At 46.4% G+C, this 16,013-nt stretch overlaps 7 protein-coding genes across 7 annotated transcripts; 3 read left to right on the forward strand and 4 right to left on the reverse strand.

Annotated features, from left to right (window-relative positions):
* Nucleotides 1–409: 409 nt before the first annotated feature.
* Nucleotides 410–2,078, forward strand: COCCADRAFT_34498 (uncharacterized protein; the record flags this gene model as incomplete). Its single annotated transcript, XM_007711431.1, has 7 exons — nt 410–598; nt 655–726; nt 796–971; nt 1,056–1,153; nt 1,225–1,349; nt 1,419–2,011; nt 2,051–2,078. The coding sequence occupies 7 exons, from the start codon at nt 410–412 to the stop codon at nt 2,076–2,078; spliced, it is 1,281 nt and encodes a 426-aa protein (XP_007709621.1).
* Nucleotides 2,079–2,166: 88 nt separating this feature from the next.
* Nucleotides 2,167–4,068, reverse strand: COCCADRAFT_34499 (uncharacterized protein; the record flags this gene model as incomplete). The annotated part of the gene is made up of 4 exons (XM_007711432.1): nt 2,167–2,514; nt 2,575–3,574; nt 3,654–3,800; nt 3,950–4,068. 4 exons carry the CDS (start codon nt 4,066–4,068, stop codon nt 2,167–2,169), a joined length of 1,614 nt encoding a protein of 537 aa, XP_007709622.1.
* A 1,548-nt stretch (nt 4,069–5,616) lies between these two features.
* On the reverse strand, nt 5,617–7,708 carry COCCADRAFT_2799 (uncharacterized protein; the record flags this gene model as incomplete). Its single annotated transcript, XM_007711399.1, has 3 exons — nt 5,617–5,784; nt 5,837–7,663; nt 7,700–7,708. 3 exons carry the CDS (start codon nt 7,706–7,708, stop codon nt 5,617–5,619), a joined length of 2,004 nt encoding a protein of 667 aa, XP_007709589.1.
* Nucleotides 7,709–9,166: 1,458 nt separating this feature from the next.
* COCCADRAFT_24076 (uncharacterized protein) lies at nt 9,167–10,452 on the forward strand (the record flags this gene model as incomplete). Its single annotated transcript, XM_007711411.1, has 4 exons — nt 9,167–9,342; nt 9,395–9,519; nt 9,871–10,028; nt 10,081–10,452. The coding sequence occupies 4 exons, from the start codon at nt 9,167–9,169 to the stop codon at nt 10,450–10,452; spliced, it is 831 nt and encodes a 276-aa protein (XP_007709601.1).
* A 443-nt stretch (nt 10,453–10,895) lies between these two features.
* COCCADRAFT_89219 (uncharacterized protein) lies at nt 10,896–11,360 on the forward strand (the record flags this gene model as incomplete). Its single annotated transcript, XM_007711457.1, has 1 exon — nt 10,896–11,360. One exon carries the CDS (start codon nt 10,896–10,898, stop codon nt 11,358–11,360), a length of 465 nt encoding a protein of 154 aa, XP_007709647.1.
* Nucleotides 11,361–12,896: 1,536 nt separating this feature from the next.
* Nucleotides 12,897–14,271, reverse strand: COCCADRAFT_89121 (uncharacterized protein; the record flags this gene model as incomplete). The annotated part of the gene is made up of 5 exons (XM_007711458.1): nt 12,897–13,168; nt 13,243–13,825; nt 13,913–13,983; nt 14,061–14,145; nt 14,206–14,271. The coding sequence occupies 5 exons, from the start codon at nt 14,269–14,271 to the stop codon at nt 12,897–12,899; spliced, it is 1,077 nt and encodes a 358-aa protein (XP_007709648.1).
* Nucleotides 14,272–15,107: 836 nt separating this feature from the next.
* COCCADRAFT_89157 (uncharacterized protein) lies at nt 15,108–15,515 on the reverse strand (the record flags this gene model as incomplete). The annotated part of the gene is made up of 1 exon (XM_007711459.1): nt 15,108–15,515. The coding sequence occupies one exon, from the start codon at nt 15,513–15,515 to the stop codon at nt 15,108–15,110; it is 408 nt and encodes a 135-aa protein (XP_007709649.1).
* Between the last annotated feature and the right edge of the window lie 498 nt (nt 15,516–16,013).

Raw genomic sequence — 16,013 nt, forward strand, 5'->3', positions numbered from 1 at the left:
TCATTAGTAATATTGTCAAGTATGGACGGATAAAGTCCTTGTAGCAAAGCATTTGCACCAGATGCTCGTTAGAATTCTTTGATATAACAAAGCAAATGGGAATATAAGATTAGATCGAGTTGTTCGTGTCTTTTTACTGCCCTCGAACGTAAAATTGAAGTCCCATGTGCGGGGTTGGTAGAGAACATCTGTGATCGGTCGGTACGATTCCTCACAAGCGCACACGGTTTTCCACATCTTGACATATACCGAGGTAATTCAATATACTATTCTCATGATCTCATCATACCACAGCCCTTAGGTTTGATCGTTTCCGAGGTCCGAATGCAAGTATGGCCCTCCAAAATCATATTTTGGTGAACCACAACGCGATTTTCATGCAGTTTAGCCCAAGTATCTTCCCTTTACAATGTTGCCCACGATATACAACTCCAAGAGGAAAGTAACTGGATTAACTAAAGTATTGGCAGAATGGACCAGTGGTAGTTCCCAACATCGGTGTTTTGCTCGCACAACTTCCACTCGGTATCCAAATACTACAGACAACGCTGGTGCACTTCAAGGTCTGAAGGTTCTGGATCTCTCAAGAGTACTTGCGGTGCGTTTTAATAATGGCTAATGAGGCCGTCGCATTAAGCTAATTGTTGTCATTAGGCCCCGTTTTGTACGCAAATCCTAGCAGACTACGGCGCGGAGGTGATTAAGGTCGAAACAATTGGTAAAGGGGTAAGACTATTATCTAATACATGCGTGGATTTCGATTTCAGCCTTGCAAAGAATGACCGAATTGGGTAGGATGACACCAGGCATTGGACCGTGAAGGGCGAAGGGCCAACGTGGCAATCGGCTGCTCAAACCATGTCGAACTACTTTACATCGGTAAATCGCAATAAAAAGCCAATGACTCTCAATCTTAAGAATCATAAAGGGAAGAAAATTCTTTTCGAGCTCGCAAAACAAACAGATGTACTGTGAGTGACTCTGATCCATGGCAGCGACATATGATAACTGCTTGGGATATCGTATGGCGTTCGACTAATTGAGGACCCATATAGTGGGGAAAACTTCAAACCGGGAACTATGGAGTGTTTAGGTCTTGTGTATGACAAATTGAAAGCTGTGAACCCTCGACTCATATATGCAAGCATTTCAGGTGAATATTTCTTCTCACATGTCATCTTCAGGACTAAAGCAACATCTGTGAGACCTGACACGAGACGTTAGGATATGTAAATTCTGGTCCATTTGCACATAGAGGAGGATACGATCCTATAGCTGGCGCAGAAGCTGGTCTTCTGTACGTTACGGGCGAGCACAACGGACCGCCAGTACGACCTGGAATTGGCATGGTTGACATGTCCACCGGACTTTAGTATTTGCATGGCGCTATTCTCGCCGCATTGCATGCTCGTAAAAAGAGAGGCGAAGGCCAGAGAGTCGATGCGTCCCTGTTTGAGACGCAAATTAGCTTGCTCACCAATGTCGGCCTTGCCTGGTTGAATCTTGGCATCGAAGCACAACGATGGGGCTGCGCTCATCCCAGTATTGTTCCTTACGATGCCTTCAAAACCAAAGACCAATACCTGGTGTGTGGCGCAACAAACGATGCGCAATTCGTTAGCCTATGCCATCTTTTGGACCTTGAAGCGCTTATCAAGGACGAGCGTTTTGCGACAAACCCAAAGCGAGTCGAAAATCGCCAACTGCTCACGCCAATGTTCAATACCGCCTTTCAGACGAAGACGACGAGTGAATGGACGAAGCTTTTCCAGGATAAATCACTGCCTTTTGCTCCAATCAACAACATGGAGAGTACGTTTGTGCATCCTCAAGCTGCGGCACGAGACATGATTGCTGAGATGGAAACGGAGGCCGTGAAAACTGGTCGCATTAAGGTTATTGGGCCAGCAGTGAAGTTCAGCCAGACGGCCGCCAGTTTGAGAACTCCACCTCCAGTACTTGACGAGATAGAAAAACTTAGAGAGGCTGGAGTCGTGTCGAGAAGGACTATGCTTTTTCATTTTTTCGTAACTGAACATACTAGTAGAAGCAGTCTTACAAACACAAGTCTGATTTAAAGCTTGAAAACTATGATGAAGTAATCAGAAAGAGAATCAAAACCCTTCCATTCCCAGACTCATGTCCTTGAGATTGGTCAAGAGATATCTACCTTGAACCATCGCCTGGATTGCCGTATATTGGATATTTGAATGGGCTTGACCCATTCCAGAACTTCTGCCAGTCTATATCCTTATTCTTGAGACGAAATTGCTCCATTCCGTGTTGTCCTTCTCCACCATCAGCCACCATACAATGGAATGCTTTTTTGACGAGGGAAGTGTGCGACTCAGTCTCCGGTGCGACCCACGCATATCTTGTCAGCTTTTTGTTGACCGCTGCTGACCGGGGCACACACTTTGCAAGCTGGTTCAGATACTTATTGAGTGCGTCGTCCGAAGTCTCGTTTTCTGCGGTGACAGTATGGATTGCGCCTACGCGCCAGAGCTCCTCCGGCTTGATTTCCCTACCCGACAGCATTCCTTCCCGCGCCACTCAGGCTCCCCATTCATGTACGATGAACTTGGAGATAACAGCTGGACTGACCCCAATTTTTACTTCACTCAACGTCCACCTGACTTTCGGGGAAACGATGCGCACATCACATGCGAAAGTTAAGCCAACACCACCTCCAAAACACGGGCCGTCAACTAATGCGATGGTGGTTTGTGGTACATGATCAATAGCCTCAAAGAAAGCAGCCACTTCTCCGTAGTAATTTGATTCCCCTGTCATATCTGTTGTGTTGGTGCCTCCACTCAGATCCATACCTGTGCAAAAATACTTACCCTCCGACTCAAGTGCAACATGGTATACTGTCGGATCTTTGTGCAGGTTCTTGAGGAATTTCTTTAGGCTTGTGAGCATGGTGCTTGTCATCGCGTTGCCATTTTTGGGGCGAGTTAGGGTGATCTTCATCGCTGTTCCTGCACGAGGAATCCTGTACTCTCTTGTATCCTCCACCACCTGCCACGATCTTGGCACGCTCGACTCTGTAGGAGAATGTTTTCGTGGCGGAGAGCGTTGAGTCTGCGTCCTCTTAGGAGCGATTGCTGCACCAGCTCTGCTTCCATACGGAATGCCGAGGCGTTTGGAAATCCACTGCCCAACATCGACCAATTTTTCAAGATCCACTCCAGCCTTCACACCGGCTTTTTCGAAGGTGTAAATAAGGTCCTCCGTAACAACGTTGCCTCGAGCTCCAGGAGCGTAGGGACAACCACCCAAGCCAGCAACACTGCTGTCAAAGGTCCGAATGCCCATCTCATAGGATTTGTACGAATTCGCTACAGCCTGTCCATATGTGTCATGAAAATGCCCAGCAAGTCTATGTGCAGGAACCTCCTGGAGAAGGACTTCAAGCAAACTTTGCGTGTCCTTAGGCGTTCCAACACCAAGCATATCTCCCAGTCCGACTTCGTAGCATCCCATTTCAAGAAATTGTTGCACTACTTCCAGGACATCTTTACGGGCCGTAGGCCCCGAGAATGGGTCCGGGAAAACACAGGAAATTGCGCTGTCATACTGTCATTGCTAAATGCATGATCGATCTCCGTTCTTCAATAAGGGTTTAAGGAGTATGTGTATGTGCTTACCTTCTGACTTTGATACCAGAGGCAAGTGCTTCCTTGATTACAACTCTGGCCTGAGAGACAGCCTCGTCTACCGTACAATTTTGATTTGCTCTGCTGAAGGCTTTGGTGACGGATGCAAAAACCACAATCTCATCGGCGCCGGCAGTCCTTCATTTTCCAAGCCTTTCATGTTTGGCGCGAGAACTGGAAAACGGAGGTAGGGTTCCGACAACTTTCTCGACTTCGCAAATTGTAGCGCGTCTTGAAGTACGGCCCGTCCATCTGCGAGCTGAGGCACTCATTTTGGCGAAACGAACGATGTTGCCTCGATTTCCTGCAACCCAGTTTCTGCGAGACTCTGGATCAACTCGGTCTTGACTTCCTGGGGTACCAACTGTTTGATGTTCTGGAGGCCATCCCGTGGTCCAACCTCCATGATCCGAACATGACGGTCGCGGGCAATGTTACTCCGCAACCGATGGTGGTTTGTCGGTAAACGCCTTATCTCCGGTCTCTTTAGGTTATGGTATCCAATCCTAGTTCCACCCATTGATAGCGTCAAGTCGCGACCCACTGATAACCGCAGATTCTGGTAGCTCATCGTAACGGAGGCTCGTCATCTACGATTGCACCGCTTATTGCGATTGAACAAAGACTATAGCTCATTTCCTTTCCGTTTGTATGATGAGAATACTATAAGGGTTCCCATGTTGGTTTAAATGCTGTAAAGCATGACGTTGTGGTTGGCATTGCAAGAACTGCCGAGGAACCAAAGCTGCGTACTACAAACACCGAGTAGCCTCGGCAACTGCAGCGGGACTGATTTGTTTCCATGCAGATGAGCTATAAATTGTGACTAAATACGGGGAAAATAAGCTGAGTTATACAAAGGTCGTAGCTGGCACGCCATTCGCTTCCCGGAAGTTCCGAAGTTGAGACTAACTTTCAATATGGTGTGTGACAATGTCACAAAGGGATGTGATTCTATTGGCTTGGCTGAACGATAACTTTGATCGGATAAATAGTGCCTGCGCTATTCAACGTCTTTGATAATTGTAATCAGCTGAGTTTTCTTGCAGGATATTGGTCTTCCATTTTCACAGCTCCAACAATTACCACATGATGTGCTACACAGTCTGACTTTAGTCATGTTGATCGTGTAAAAGGTGATCTGAAGCGGCTAAAAGATGAGGATTGGCTGATCCAAAATACCGCTCGAGAATGCCAGTCCCTCAGGACTGGGTACAGAAAGGTTGTGATGGAGGGTTGTATGTTAGCAAGTTATGTGTTCCACTGGTTCTGAGGAACAAAACGCGATTGAAATGGAGTTCAATCGTCCTAATTGATGACCCAAAAATGTCCTTGGTCGGTTCGCTGATCTCTTCAAGTCATATGATGTATACTGTGGTGTAGAATGCTGGACGTCATATCTTTCAGACCATATATCTATTTACCAAATAGCTATCGTAGATGGAAAAATTCAATCAGCTCTTACCCCCAAAAATATTGTTGCCAGTTGCCACCTATCAGTACCTTCACTACGCACCGATTGCGAACCGAAAGTCTATTCGATATCTTATTTTCATCCTACGACGTTTTATCGTGGCCACGATACTGTATACCGCGGAATGAAAGGTATAGAAAGAAGGGATAAAGGTCGATGTAATTAAGCTCCTTGACTTGGCCCCATCTAGGTTTACCATCCACGATGAGTTGATGAAGTAGATGATACAACATCACCATTATGGGAATTACTTAACCATGGACTGAGAAATAAAGCCAATAGATATTATTCCATAATTCGACATTATCATAGCCAAGTTCTTGAGCTTGGTTCATAATGTGTTCTAATGAGTTCATATTATCTAGAATTTCGGTAATCGTTACCAAGGAAAGGGTAGAAGAACACATTTTATTTTTCATATACAATACCGTGCTTCGGTACCGGTATGCTCGTCTCCGCTGAAATTTTGAGCGCATCTCACTACAATTTGGCTGAAGGTTGAGATGCAGCGTGTAATACGTCATCCTTGGAGAATTGATAATAGTAATCAAGACACTTGGAATTTGCAATGGCGCGAGATGGTGTAATGGAGTTTCCAGAAACGATCTGCTTCACTGGGAGTTCGACCTTTTTTCCGTTGAATGTCACCTATGGGACGGGTAAGCTCGCTTTGAAATTTTGCTCTATCCAATGCACTTACTGGTATCTCTGGTGTTTCAAATACAAACTGTGGGACATGCCGTGGACTCAGTTGTCTGCGGATCGCGCTCTTGATCTCATCCACCAGCTTATTGGTAAAGATATGTCCAGGTCTCAGTAGCAAGAATAAAACAACCTTTTCGTCCGTGTCCTGAACGCGCTTTTGTCCAACGCAAACGCAGTCGGCAATTTGATCAGCAAAACTGGCCTCGATGACTCCGTATATCTCTGCACTACCAAAGCGGATGCCACTTGGGTTAAGAACACCATCCGCTCTACCGAGAAAGAAGATCTGCTTCGTGGTTGGGTGGACCATTACGAAATCGCCATGTGTCCATACATTGTCGAATTGACTGAAGTAGCTCTCGAAGTAGCGACGAGGTCCACCATTACCCCAAAAGTTTACCGGCATACTGGGAAAAGTAGCCGTACACACAAGCTCACCAGCCTGTCCAATCGGGAGAGAATTTCCCTTTTGTATACTGCCATCCGTATTTTGCCCAGCTTCAAACACCTCCACAACTAGACCTAGAGCTTTGCTTTGACACCCCCCTACATACAAGGGTAGGAGAGGATTTCCCGCAGTGAATGCGCCCGCCAAGTCTGTTCTTCCGGAGGAGTTGTCTAGATGAATTGTGCTCGGAAAGGCTTCATCATACACCCATTCGAACAGGGAATCGGACAGTACCATACCTGTACTCGAAAGAGTCTGTAAGCGGCTCAGATCGGCAACCTTTCGTGGTGAGATGTTGTTCTCGCGCAATGTTTGCAAGAATCGGGGGCTTATGCCTAAATGTGTGACTCCAGTACTGCTTGCCAAGCGGATGAGATTGGCTGGATCGGGCACGAAGGGGCTACCATCATACATGACTATCCTAGCCCCAAGGACAAGGCTTAATACTGAAACAAGATACATTATCCATCCAGTGGTGGTATACTGGAGATGGACGGAAGTGTGGTCAATACTTCGATGAAGTCGGCTCTCCTTGCATCCATTTAGAAGAACGCCACCAATGCAGTGGACGATGCATTTCGGCTTTCCAGTTGTTCCAGACGAATATACAATTAGGAAAGGATCTGAGAATCGACATCGCTCGAAGATAAGAGTATCCGAAGTTGCGACAGAAAGAAAATCCGCCAGTTTGTAGGATTTAGCGATGGCTGTGATATCGGCCGGCCTGTTGGGGAAACGCACTAGGGCAACTACACCCTGAAACTCTGTAAATTCGCGAAGTCCTTGACATATCTGTTGCATTACAGGGCGGATGTCGATCTCCTTGCGGTTGTACAAGGCTCGGTCGTCTACGAAAACAAATTTGGGTCGAATCTGGGAGAGACGCTCCAGGATGCCTCGCGCTCCGACGTCAGTACTAATAGAGCTAAAGATACCACCGATGCTTGTGGTGGCCAGGAAAACTGTTAACGTGTCTACAGAGTTGTTTGCAACGACAGCAATTCGGTCTCCTTTATGAACCCCTCGCGCTCGCATTGCCTGCGAAAGTCTTCCAACTCGGGTCCGCAATTCCTGCCATGTAACGGGTCGGACTTGTTGGGTCATTCCTTCCTTAACTTCCAGAATTGCAATCTTTCCATCTTCTTTCCCAGAGGAGTACACAGGCTTTCCAGCCTCATTGCCAGCAAATAGTACGTTCTCGGCCCAATTCAAGTGCACACCTGAAAACCACTCTGGTATGGAATCTATACGCGCCGTCTCAGTGACGACTACCGAGGGAATAGGGCCTTCGTAGACCAAGGACAGAAAACTGAAGGTGAAACGCCAAAAGTCCGATCGATGGGTGACAGAATAATTATGTAAATCTTCATACACCTGTCATATGGTCAGCAATGCTCTCCAGACGCTTACAATTCCCATGTTATGTACCGGGAATTTTAATCCGGTGGCATCCTCCAGACTTTGCTTAAATCTTCACATCCATGTGGTTTGTGGATTTGGGTGATCCCAAAGCCTGCGGGGTGCCGTCATGTTTGGACTTTCCATAGAGATGGGCGGCGTACAGCGCACAGTAGCGGAAGGTAAAATGTGGTATAGGTCTTAGTATTTGAACCCGTATGTTAGTACGCAAGTGGTAGCGAATGCGACGTCGTGGCCATCCCCTCGGCTGTACTTTCACGGCAACAGAGCTGAACTGTGTCTTTGATTTTGACAATCGATTCATTATTTATATATGACGATTGATCTTTTTCATGATTGGTGCAACGTGCAGTAACCGAGGGTTTCTTCCCTAGTTAGGCAAGCGCTCTTTCAACAGATGACTGCATCACCATATTGCGATTAACTAATAATAATTCCAGTAACAATGATTGTTCTATGGCATTCAATTCATATTTCCAAGAAGCCTATAAAACACAAGATCTAATAACCCTCTGAAATGGATGTAACGACAGATCGATTCAACTCAGGTGCGCCAAATATTGACGGACAAAAAAACAAGAGAACATACCGCAGGGCTACTTTGGCATGCACATTATGCCGGGCACGCCGCAAAAGAGTCTGTACTATGCCTAATTGTTACTTTATTGGTGAGGTCAGCTGAACAGCGGCAGTGCATTTTGCAGGACGGAGCCCATTCCTGCGCGTGGTGTACTAACCATCACCAAAGATGCGAATTTCCGGAGCTATACAGGCAAAATTTGTGAGTTAAAGCTTGGAATATGAAAGTAGCCCGTCGCCTGATATAGTTCAGCCCCTTTTCGCAGCCCCTTGTGGCTTCCTTACGCAGTAAACACCTCACAATGCCTCAAAATATGCTGGAGCAACACAGCATCAATCCGCCAAGCAGGAGAAGACCGCTTGTGAAACCACAAGCATCCACGATCATGAAACTTGCGCCATAAAATACACCTGCCGTGTATCAGGGGGAAAAACTGGAAGTCGAAGAGGAGAGCTTGGCCAGGAACGGCCACGACTGGCGAGCCGAACAGTTGGACCTGACTTTGGACATGTTCATGTCTGCTGATACAGACAAGGAGTATCTAAAAACCCGTATGCGACTCGAACGAATGATCAACTCGTCAGAATGGATGGAAACAAGTCTATGCAGTTCTGAGACGCCGACAGGACTCCATTCTTTCTTCGACAAATCGCAGGCGTATGGAATTCAGGACATATGTAAGGCTCATGTGTCAGAAAACAGACTTATAGAGATTGATAAGCCATTCTATTCGTACTTGCTGGGCCATTTCTGGAGCTCCTACGAACCACTGAATCCAGTAATCCGGAAACTACACTCAGGCAAAGCCTTGGGCGAGCGAATAGGTTGCAACTGCTTGATCTTTTTGATACTTTGTATACTTGCCATGGGGTCTCATTATGCTGGTATCAGTCGTTGCTCTAGATTTCCGAACGAAGGCGATACGGCGCCTGGCTTTTGAATCTTCATACGCCCCCCGCAAGTCGGCCATAGCTGGTCTGGTAATTCTCAGTGATCTTGGATTTGCTCTCGGCAATGGCGGCCTTGCAATCGAGTTTACAAACGCAGCGTTACGGTAAGTACTCAGAAATCGGCTGTCGCTGTAGTGGAAATTGACCGCATGTTAGCATGATACAAGGAACTTCATTCAACAATCTTGCTCTCATTACTCCTGAACCGATGCAAAGACTAGAGGTAGACAACTGGACATGTACAACAAAAGCATCAGTGTCTCTAGCTCACGAGAGCCAAGGTAATTTTCACCGTACGCCATCTGTCTCCTCTTATGATAGACTCGGGGCCTTGAACTTCACCGAAATCTCAGATGAGGCCACTTTAGGAGTATCTATGCGACGCATTGCCTCATTGGCCAATGTCGCGATCGATTCAATCAACATAAAGGAAGAACACGATGGTACTACGCTCACCGAAATCTGCAGAATCGAGGAAGATCTGACCACATGGCATAAGCATTTGGAATAAGAATTCTGCAAAATTCAAGAAAAGCTGACAAAAAGGTGGACGGGAGTTTATGCAGCTCAGCTACATTACCACTATGCAGCTAATTCAGTCCATTGGCATCTATCAGACACAGTTCTTCCAGGCAGAAAAGACATTACATGTAGGCCAAGAAATGAGCGCATCGGTTCGGCTTCACACAAAACCTGCGTAGAGCATTCTATACAAATAGTCGAGATACTGAACTCTGTGTTCCACAAACTTAGGAGTGTACAGCCTTTTACCCCCACAATACACTACATAGTAAGTCTTATAGTGTTTCTGTATAACAAAACAGCTAAGAAAATACATATAGGCAGTTTCCATGCATGTGCTTCTGGATATATTCAGATCATTTTCGTGGGACGATGGGGAGTCATATGTGATAGCGGCGCACCTGAAGTCGCTACAAACAATCTTAGCTAGACTAGCGCCGAAATTCGTCCCAGCTCAGCTGCTCCAGTCTTCCCTTTCCGCACTGATGACTGAAGCCTTGGTAACGGCATCAATCTCCACTAAGAACTACTCGATCAACCACAGCCAACTAGCTTGTCTACCAGTCCTAGCGTTGGATACTGGCAAAGGGGAGACAGGCTTTTTTGGGGGATCCACTACGGAATCCAATGACCCGAGCATATTGCGCCTTGCAGCTCTCCATTCGCCTGAGCTTACGGGCAGAACTTTTTAGTTGAATTTGTGCTATCCCCATATATTGTGGCAACCTACTTGGGCTTGTATGATAAAAATGTTCAATACAAACACACATATATATACATGTACAACTACCTGTTTGAAAAGTTGCTTCAAAACAGAGTGCCCCGACGTACTGAATTGAGGTTTTTGTGTCCGCAGAAGAGGCGAAATAGATCTTACCGAGGCGTTTGTGCTGCCAGAGCCGACCGGCAGAAAGTTTATACTACTACCAGATGAGTCAAAATAGCTCCCATTAAGCTCTAGGACTCTACACAGCTCTGTAAAATAAAAGTATCACCAATCCATCAGGTTTTATGAGGATTGCTTTCGGTCTCTAACGTCTACAGGATCCTCAACAACCAAATCAACGTCTACTATTGCAAGGACATATCGCGAGATCGTTTGGCCTGAAGTAAACATCACCCTAAACGCTATACAATGCAACCGACGTATGCCGGAAAAAGCAAAGATTATGAGAAAGCATGGCGAGAACACGTACTTTTATTGGCACTAGCCCCGTTTATCTCCGGTTGCGGTGCAGGCATGGTAGCGACGGTCGTGATCCAGCTGATTGACACTTTGAAAGTTCGCATGCAACTCATGCAGTACGAAAAGTCAGCAGCAGCAGCATCTTCAATGTCGCTCATTCGTGGTCTCATCGTTCAGCGAAGAGTAGCTAAACTGTATAACGGCTTGTCAGCTGGCTTACTGCGTGTCATGGTGTATGGTACAGCGCGGATTGGCTTGTTCACAACGTTTGAAAGTATTCTGCAGCAACGCGCCGCCGAGAGGGGAGTTTTCCTAGCTATGGAACGCCAGCGGGCTTTCAAAATGTGCCATTGCCCCCCCTGCACAGATAGATGCTATGGTAGCCCCTATCTACGTTATTTTGACCGTCTCTGATCTCTTGGACTGGTAGAATTACGATGAAATTGATATTCAGGGAGAGTTTTGGACTCTGCGAATTCAGGCAATGAAAGAAATACTTGGGCTTAGCACGTTTGGACAGGTTGACGAACAGTCCATTGCCACAACCACTGCTGCAAGTGTTAGGGACCAGTTTGCGGGACTACAAAAGGCAATGTATCCACTCGAATAGTTGGCATTCAACAAATACCACCACGGTGGCAAGGTTAACCCTCAAAATCGAGACATACTACGGGATCTCATTTCTCAAGACTGTCACGGGCCGGGACGGCCGCCAACAGGGACAGGTATCAAAACAGTATATAGTACAAGTTGTCTATCTCGGAACTGTGGGAGGTGAGGCTAAGTACAGAATCCCAGCCAAGGCGCTATACCCAAACAGGGTAAGTGAGCTCTGGCAATGGCAGCGCCATAACAAAGGCGAGGCCGAGCACAAAGTAATGGACTCAACCAAGGATTTGGTGAAGAGATTGGAGGAGCGCAAACATTGAATTGCGACTAGTCTAGTATGTGAGTATGAACATTAGCAAATGACCACGATGTTTAAATCAAGAAGAGTTAAGCTCTAGCCCTTCCCTAATCAAACCTCCATAATTGAATCTTCTTTACATTTGTTCATGTAATGAAATAAAATAGGGTACAGAGGCCTGGTCAAAAGTCGCAATAGAAATTATGTGACAAAATCCATCAGATCCAGGCCCAGCGGTTGAAACATTGGAGGCCATGGTAAGTTTTCAGCAAGATACATTACTAGCTGTCAGACTAGAAATATAGCAGACTGGACACTAAACTGCTAGAGATGCTACACCCTAAATCAATGTGAAAGATCTCAACGTAGCTATATTTGAACAAGGACACATAGAGATCTATTCCTTATTGACCCAATGTTGGGTGCACATACCTCAAATGCACGTGGCACACCGGGGTATACATGTAATTCCGTAGAGATGTTTTCATCAAATAGCCTAGCTGCATACGCAATATCTTCCTTGACAGATATTTTTAAATCATCAACATCTATATAGGCCAGTGGCAAGCCAGCTGATGTTGTTGCTCGAGCAGGAGATGCGTATGGGGAAATATCGGCATTCCTTTGGCTTACTCCATCACCAAGAAGTGCAATCCAAGCAGTGATGTTGTAATCGTGCGTTATGTAACGTTCGAGCGTACCAAAAGCCTCAGCAGTAGATGAAGACTCCATAGAGATTTCATGCCGAGGATAATTGGTTGGCTTTGTGTAAGAGATCTCCTGTCCTACTATTTGATTGCATAAAGTAGATTAGGATATACATAAGTGGGTTAACTTGATAAGATGATTACCCCACTAAACTATGATATCTACACAGAAGACGTTATATCGAGTAGGCATCCGTGATTATGTATAAAGTAGCCAATTCATGCACATGATCGTTCAGATAACTCTAAGAAACGCAAGAGACTAAGTTCAGGCTCGATACCTAATTGTTATTTCTTCTTTGATACTCCTATAACGCCCTCAATCAATATAAACAATTAAGCCAAGATCTCAGGTACAAGAACCACTCTACTTTTCACCTTTCCATGATGCAAATCTTCTAAAGCTTGAGGGAGATCATTCAGGCTTCTAGTTACGACCTGTGGTTTGACGATCTTCTTTGCGACGAGGTCCAGAGAGGCCTCGAGACTCTTGTATGATCCTCCAAAGGTGAAAAGAACGTTAACTGCCTTTAGGATCGCGGGACGTGAATCGAATGACATATCAGGGTTTATAAGACCGACCACCACCACAGTTCCCCCTATTCTCACTATGGTGTTCATGTTAGCCTCGATATATCACTACGACATAGTGTCTAGATCAAGGGCGCTTGGACAAACTTACCAGAGTCAATAGCCGCTCTAAAGGTATCTGAAACACCAACAAAGTCCAAAGTCTTATCGATAACGAGTTGGTTGTTCGTGACAAACTCAGTGGCACTGGTTCCGGGCGGAACTACATCTTCGCGCTTGATGCCAAACTTAACAGCCTCGTCGAGCACTTCTTGTCGTTTATCCACTACAATGACCCTCGCCCCAATACCGAGTACAATCTGTAACGCGTTGAAGCCTAACCCACCAAGGCCAAATAGCAACACAGTATCTGATTTCTTAATGTTGGCTCTTTCAACAGTAGCGCCGTATGCAGTCAAGACAGCGTCAGGTACAACTGCCCCTATTACGGGACTCAGCCCAGCAGGTAGTTTGACTGCGGCTCTTTCCCGAATGGCAACATATGGGGCAAACGAGCCATCGTATCCAATTCCGTAGCGTTCGCCGGTGTGGCAGAGCGCTTCAAGACCCCTAGTACATTCCGGGCAAGTGTCCTTCCCGCATCCTGGGGTCGACAAGATCGCGACTATGTCACCTGGTACGAACTTGGTGGCGGCGGAACCAACAGAGATGACTTCACCACAACCTTCGTGGCCCTGGGAATAGATGAGTCAACGGGATTCGTCCAGGCTTTATCGACGCGACACTGAACTTTCGTCCAAGGAAAATAAGTAAATACCTACCAGTGTATACTTTCTCAAATGATTGGGTGGTTGTGGCTCCAGCTCTAACAGACTGATATCACTATGGCACACTAGTTTGCTGCTCAGTTTCAAATTTTCTTTGCGAATAGTATATAGCAAGCGGAACAACAGATAAATTGAACCTTACCTCCGGCTGCATGGACTTTTACCAGTAGGCCATCCTCAGGCGGTTGAGGGACGTCGACTTCAACGCGAATCCGGATCGATGTTAGCTTCATTTGATACGTCGGGTAGCGATAGACAACCTATCTCCAAAAAAATAATACACATACTGGTTTAAGGTTTCCAAGATGCTTCTGCCATGCTAGCATCTTCTTAGGAATTGTTTGAGTTTCCATGATGTTAGACTTGGTTGATAATAAATAAGTTCAAATTAGATCAGTTTCTTGATTTGCTTGATGATATATTGATTATAGTTACGAAGGTACTGCTGGCTTATAGAGACACTACACCGGCTGACTCTACAATTCCGAGTAGCTTAAAATGCGGGGTACTATACTACACAGACTATCTTTCTGCGCGGGGTACCTTATTGCGCGGGGTACTCTACTGCGCGGAGAGGCGGTTCGTGCGTGGAATTTCGTGCGTAAGAGATGAAAGTTCACCTAAGGTTTCTTTAGTTACTTCTAGTCATCTATACAACATAGAGAATCTTGTATTAGCGGTTGTGGATGTGAGTAATTAAAACTAGAGAGTGTTCTTTGAAAAATTCAATCTATTGGGTTCGATGCCTCTTCGATTGTGCAGGAAGTCGTATTCTTTCACTACGGTTTAGGCGACAACAGCTTCGCCGAGGATTGCTTATAGCCCTATGCACTAGTAAAATGCTAAAACATGATATATACTAGTTTTCTATATTCGATTACATGTTAGGTATAGCCTAGGTCTGATATTCAGGAAAGCTCACGTGATGTTATCGATACCTATCCGAAAGCTCAGCACAACCAGTTAGATAGAAAACACATCCTTATCCCGCAACAACACAGAACACCACACCACTTACAGCATAGCCACGGCATGATCAATCTCATAATTAATAATCCAGATATTCGCACAAGCGTTTACGAAAGTGTTCAAGTAGCACTAAACACGATACTGGAAACAGCCGTCTGCTTATGCTCTACAGGACACAAGATATGTGCATACCTACAATGCGATCTCGTGCGAAACAATCCTAGATTACAATGCATCGACATTTTGGTAAAAGAAAAGGCGTTTCAATGCTCAATGCGTGCAAGTCAATGGTCATGGTGGGGAAGGAGTTTAATTGTCGGAGGTCCGTTGTGGGCCCGCCGACGCTTTCCGCAGCCGCTACGGCCCTCATCGCGCTCAGCATAGCAGCCATGGGAGGATTACAGAATTTTGCGTAACCCCCACGAGAGCCGATACCGGGACGCGTGACGAAGAGCGGTGCCAAGGTGGATATGGTGCTGTCAGAAGAAAAGAAGAATGGGGGCTGACCGCGCATGGAGAGCGAGGACGGCATGGCTACGCTCGGCTCTGGGCAAACCATGGAGAGGCCGCGATAGGACCTATGCAGCGTGCAGTGCATCTCGCCGACTGTGGGGTAACAGGCATGCATACGAGAGTGGTCACGATGGTCACGGCTGGACAATCAAAGCAAAAGCAAGAGCAAGACGGTGCGGCTGAGGGGTCGGTCTGGCGAGACTGGGCATACGTAGGCACGACTGCCTCTAGCCTCAGGTTTTCAATGCCTGGCGTCGACGAGGACAGTACCAGGCATCGCAGACGCAATCGGCACTACTTTGCAAACACTACCGCAATCGTCATTTCCAGAAGCTGCTGCTGTCTAGACAGGGCAACGCCATCATCGGGGCTGCTAGGGGTGGCCAATGGGCCAGGGCCGATACGCCCGCGTCAGTCTGGTACCCTCTGGAGCATCGTCGAGTTTCACTAGCGCGAGCCGACGCAAGCCGAGCATTGCGCTCCGCCCTGTCCAAACAACACGCCCACGATGCACGGTATATATGGCATGCACTGCATCACCCAAGGTCACAAGACCTGTTGATCTACGCAATCCACCCGAGCATACTTCCCCGGACTCAGAAGCCCTGGCACC

Source organism: Bipolaris zeicola (assembly GCF_000523435.1).
Source record: "Bipolaris zeicola 26-R-13 unplaced genomic scaffold scaffold_29, whole genome shotgun sequence".
NCBI classification, from domain to species: Eukaryota; Fungi; Ascomycota; class Dothideomycetes; order Pleosporales; family Pleosporaceae; genus Bipolaris; species Bipolaris zeicola.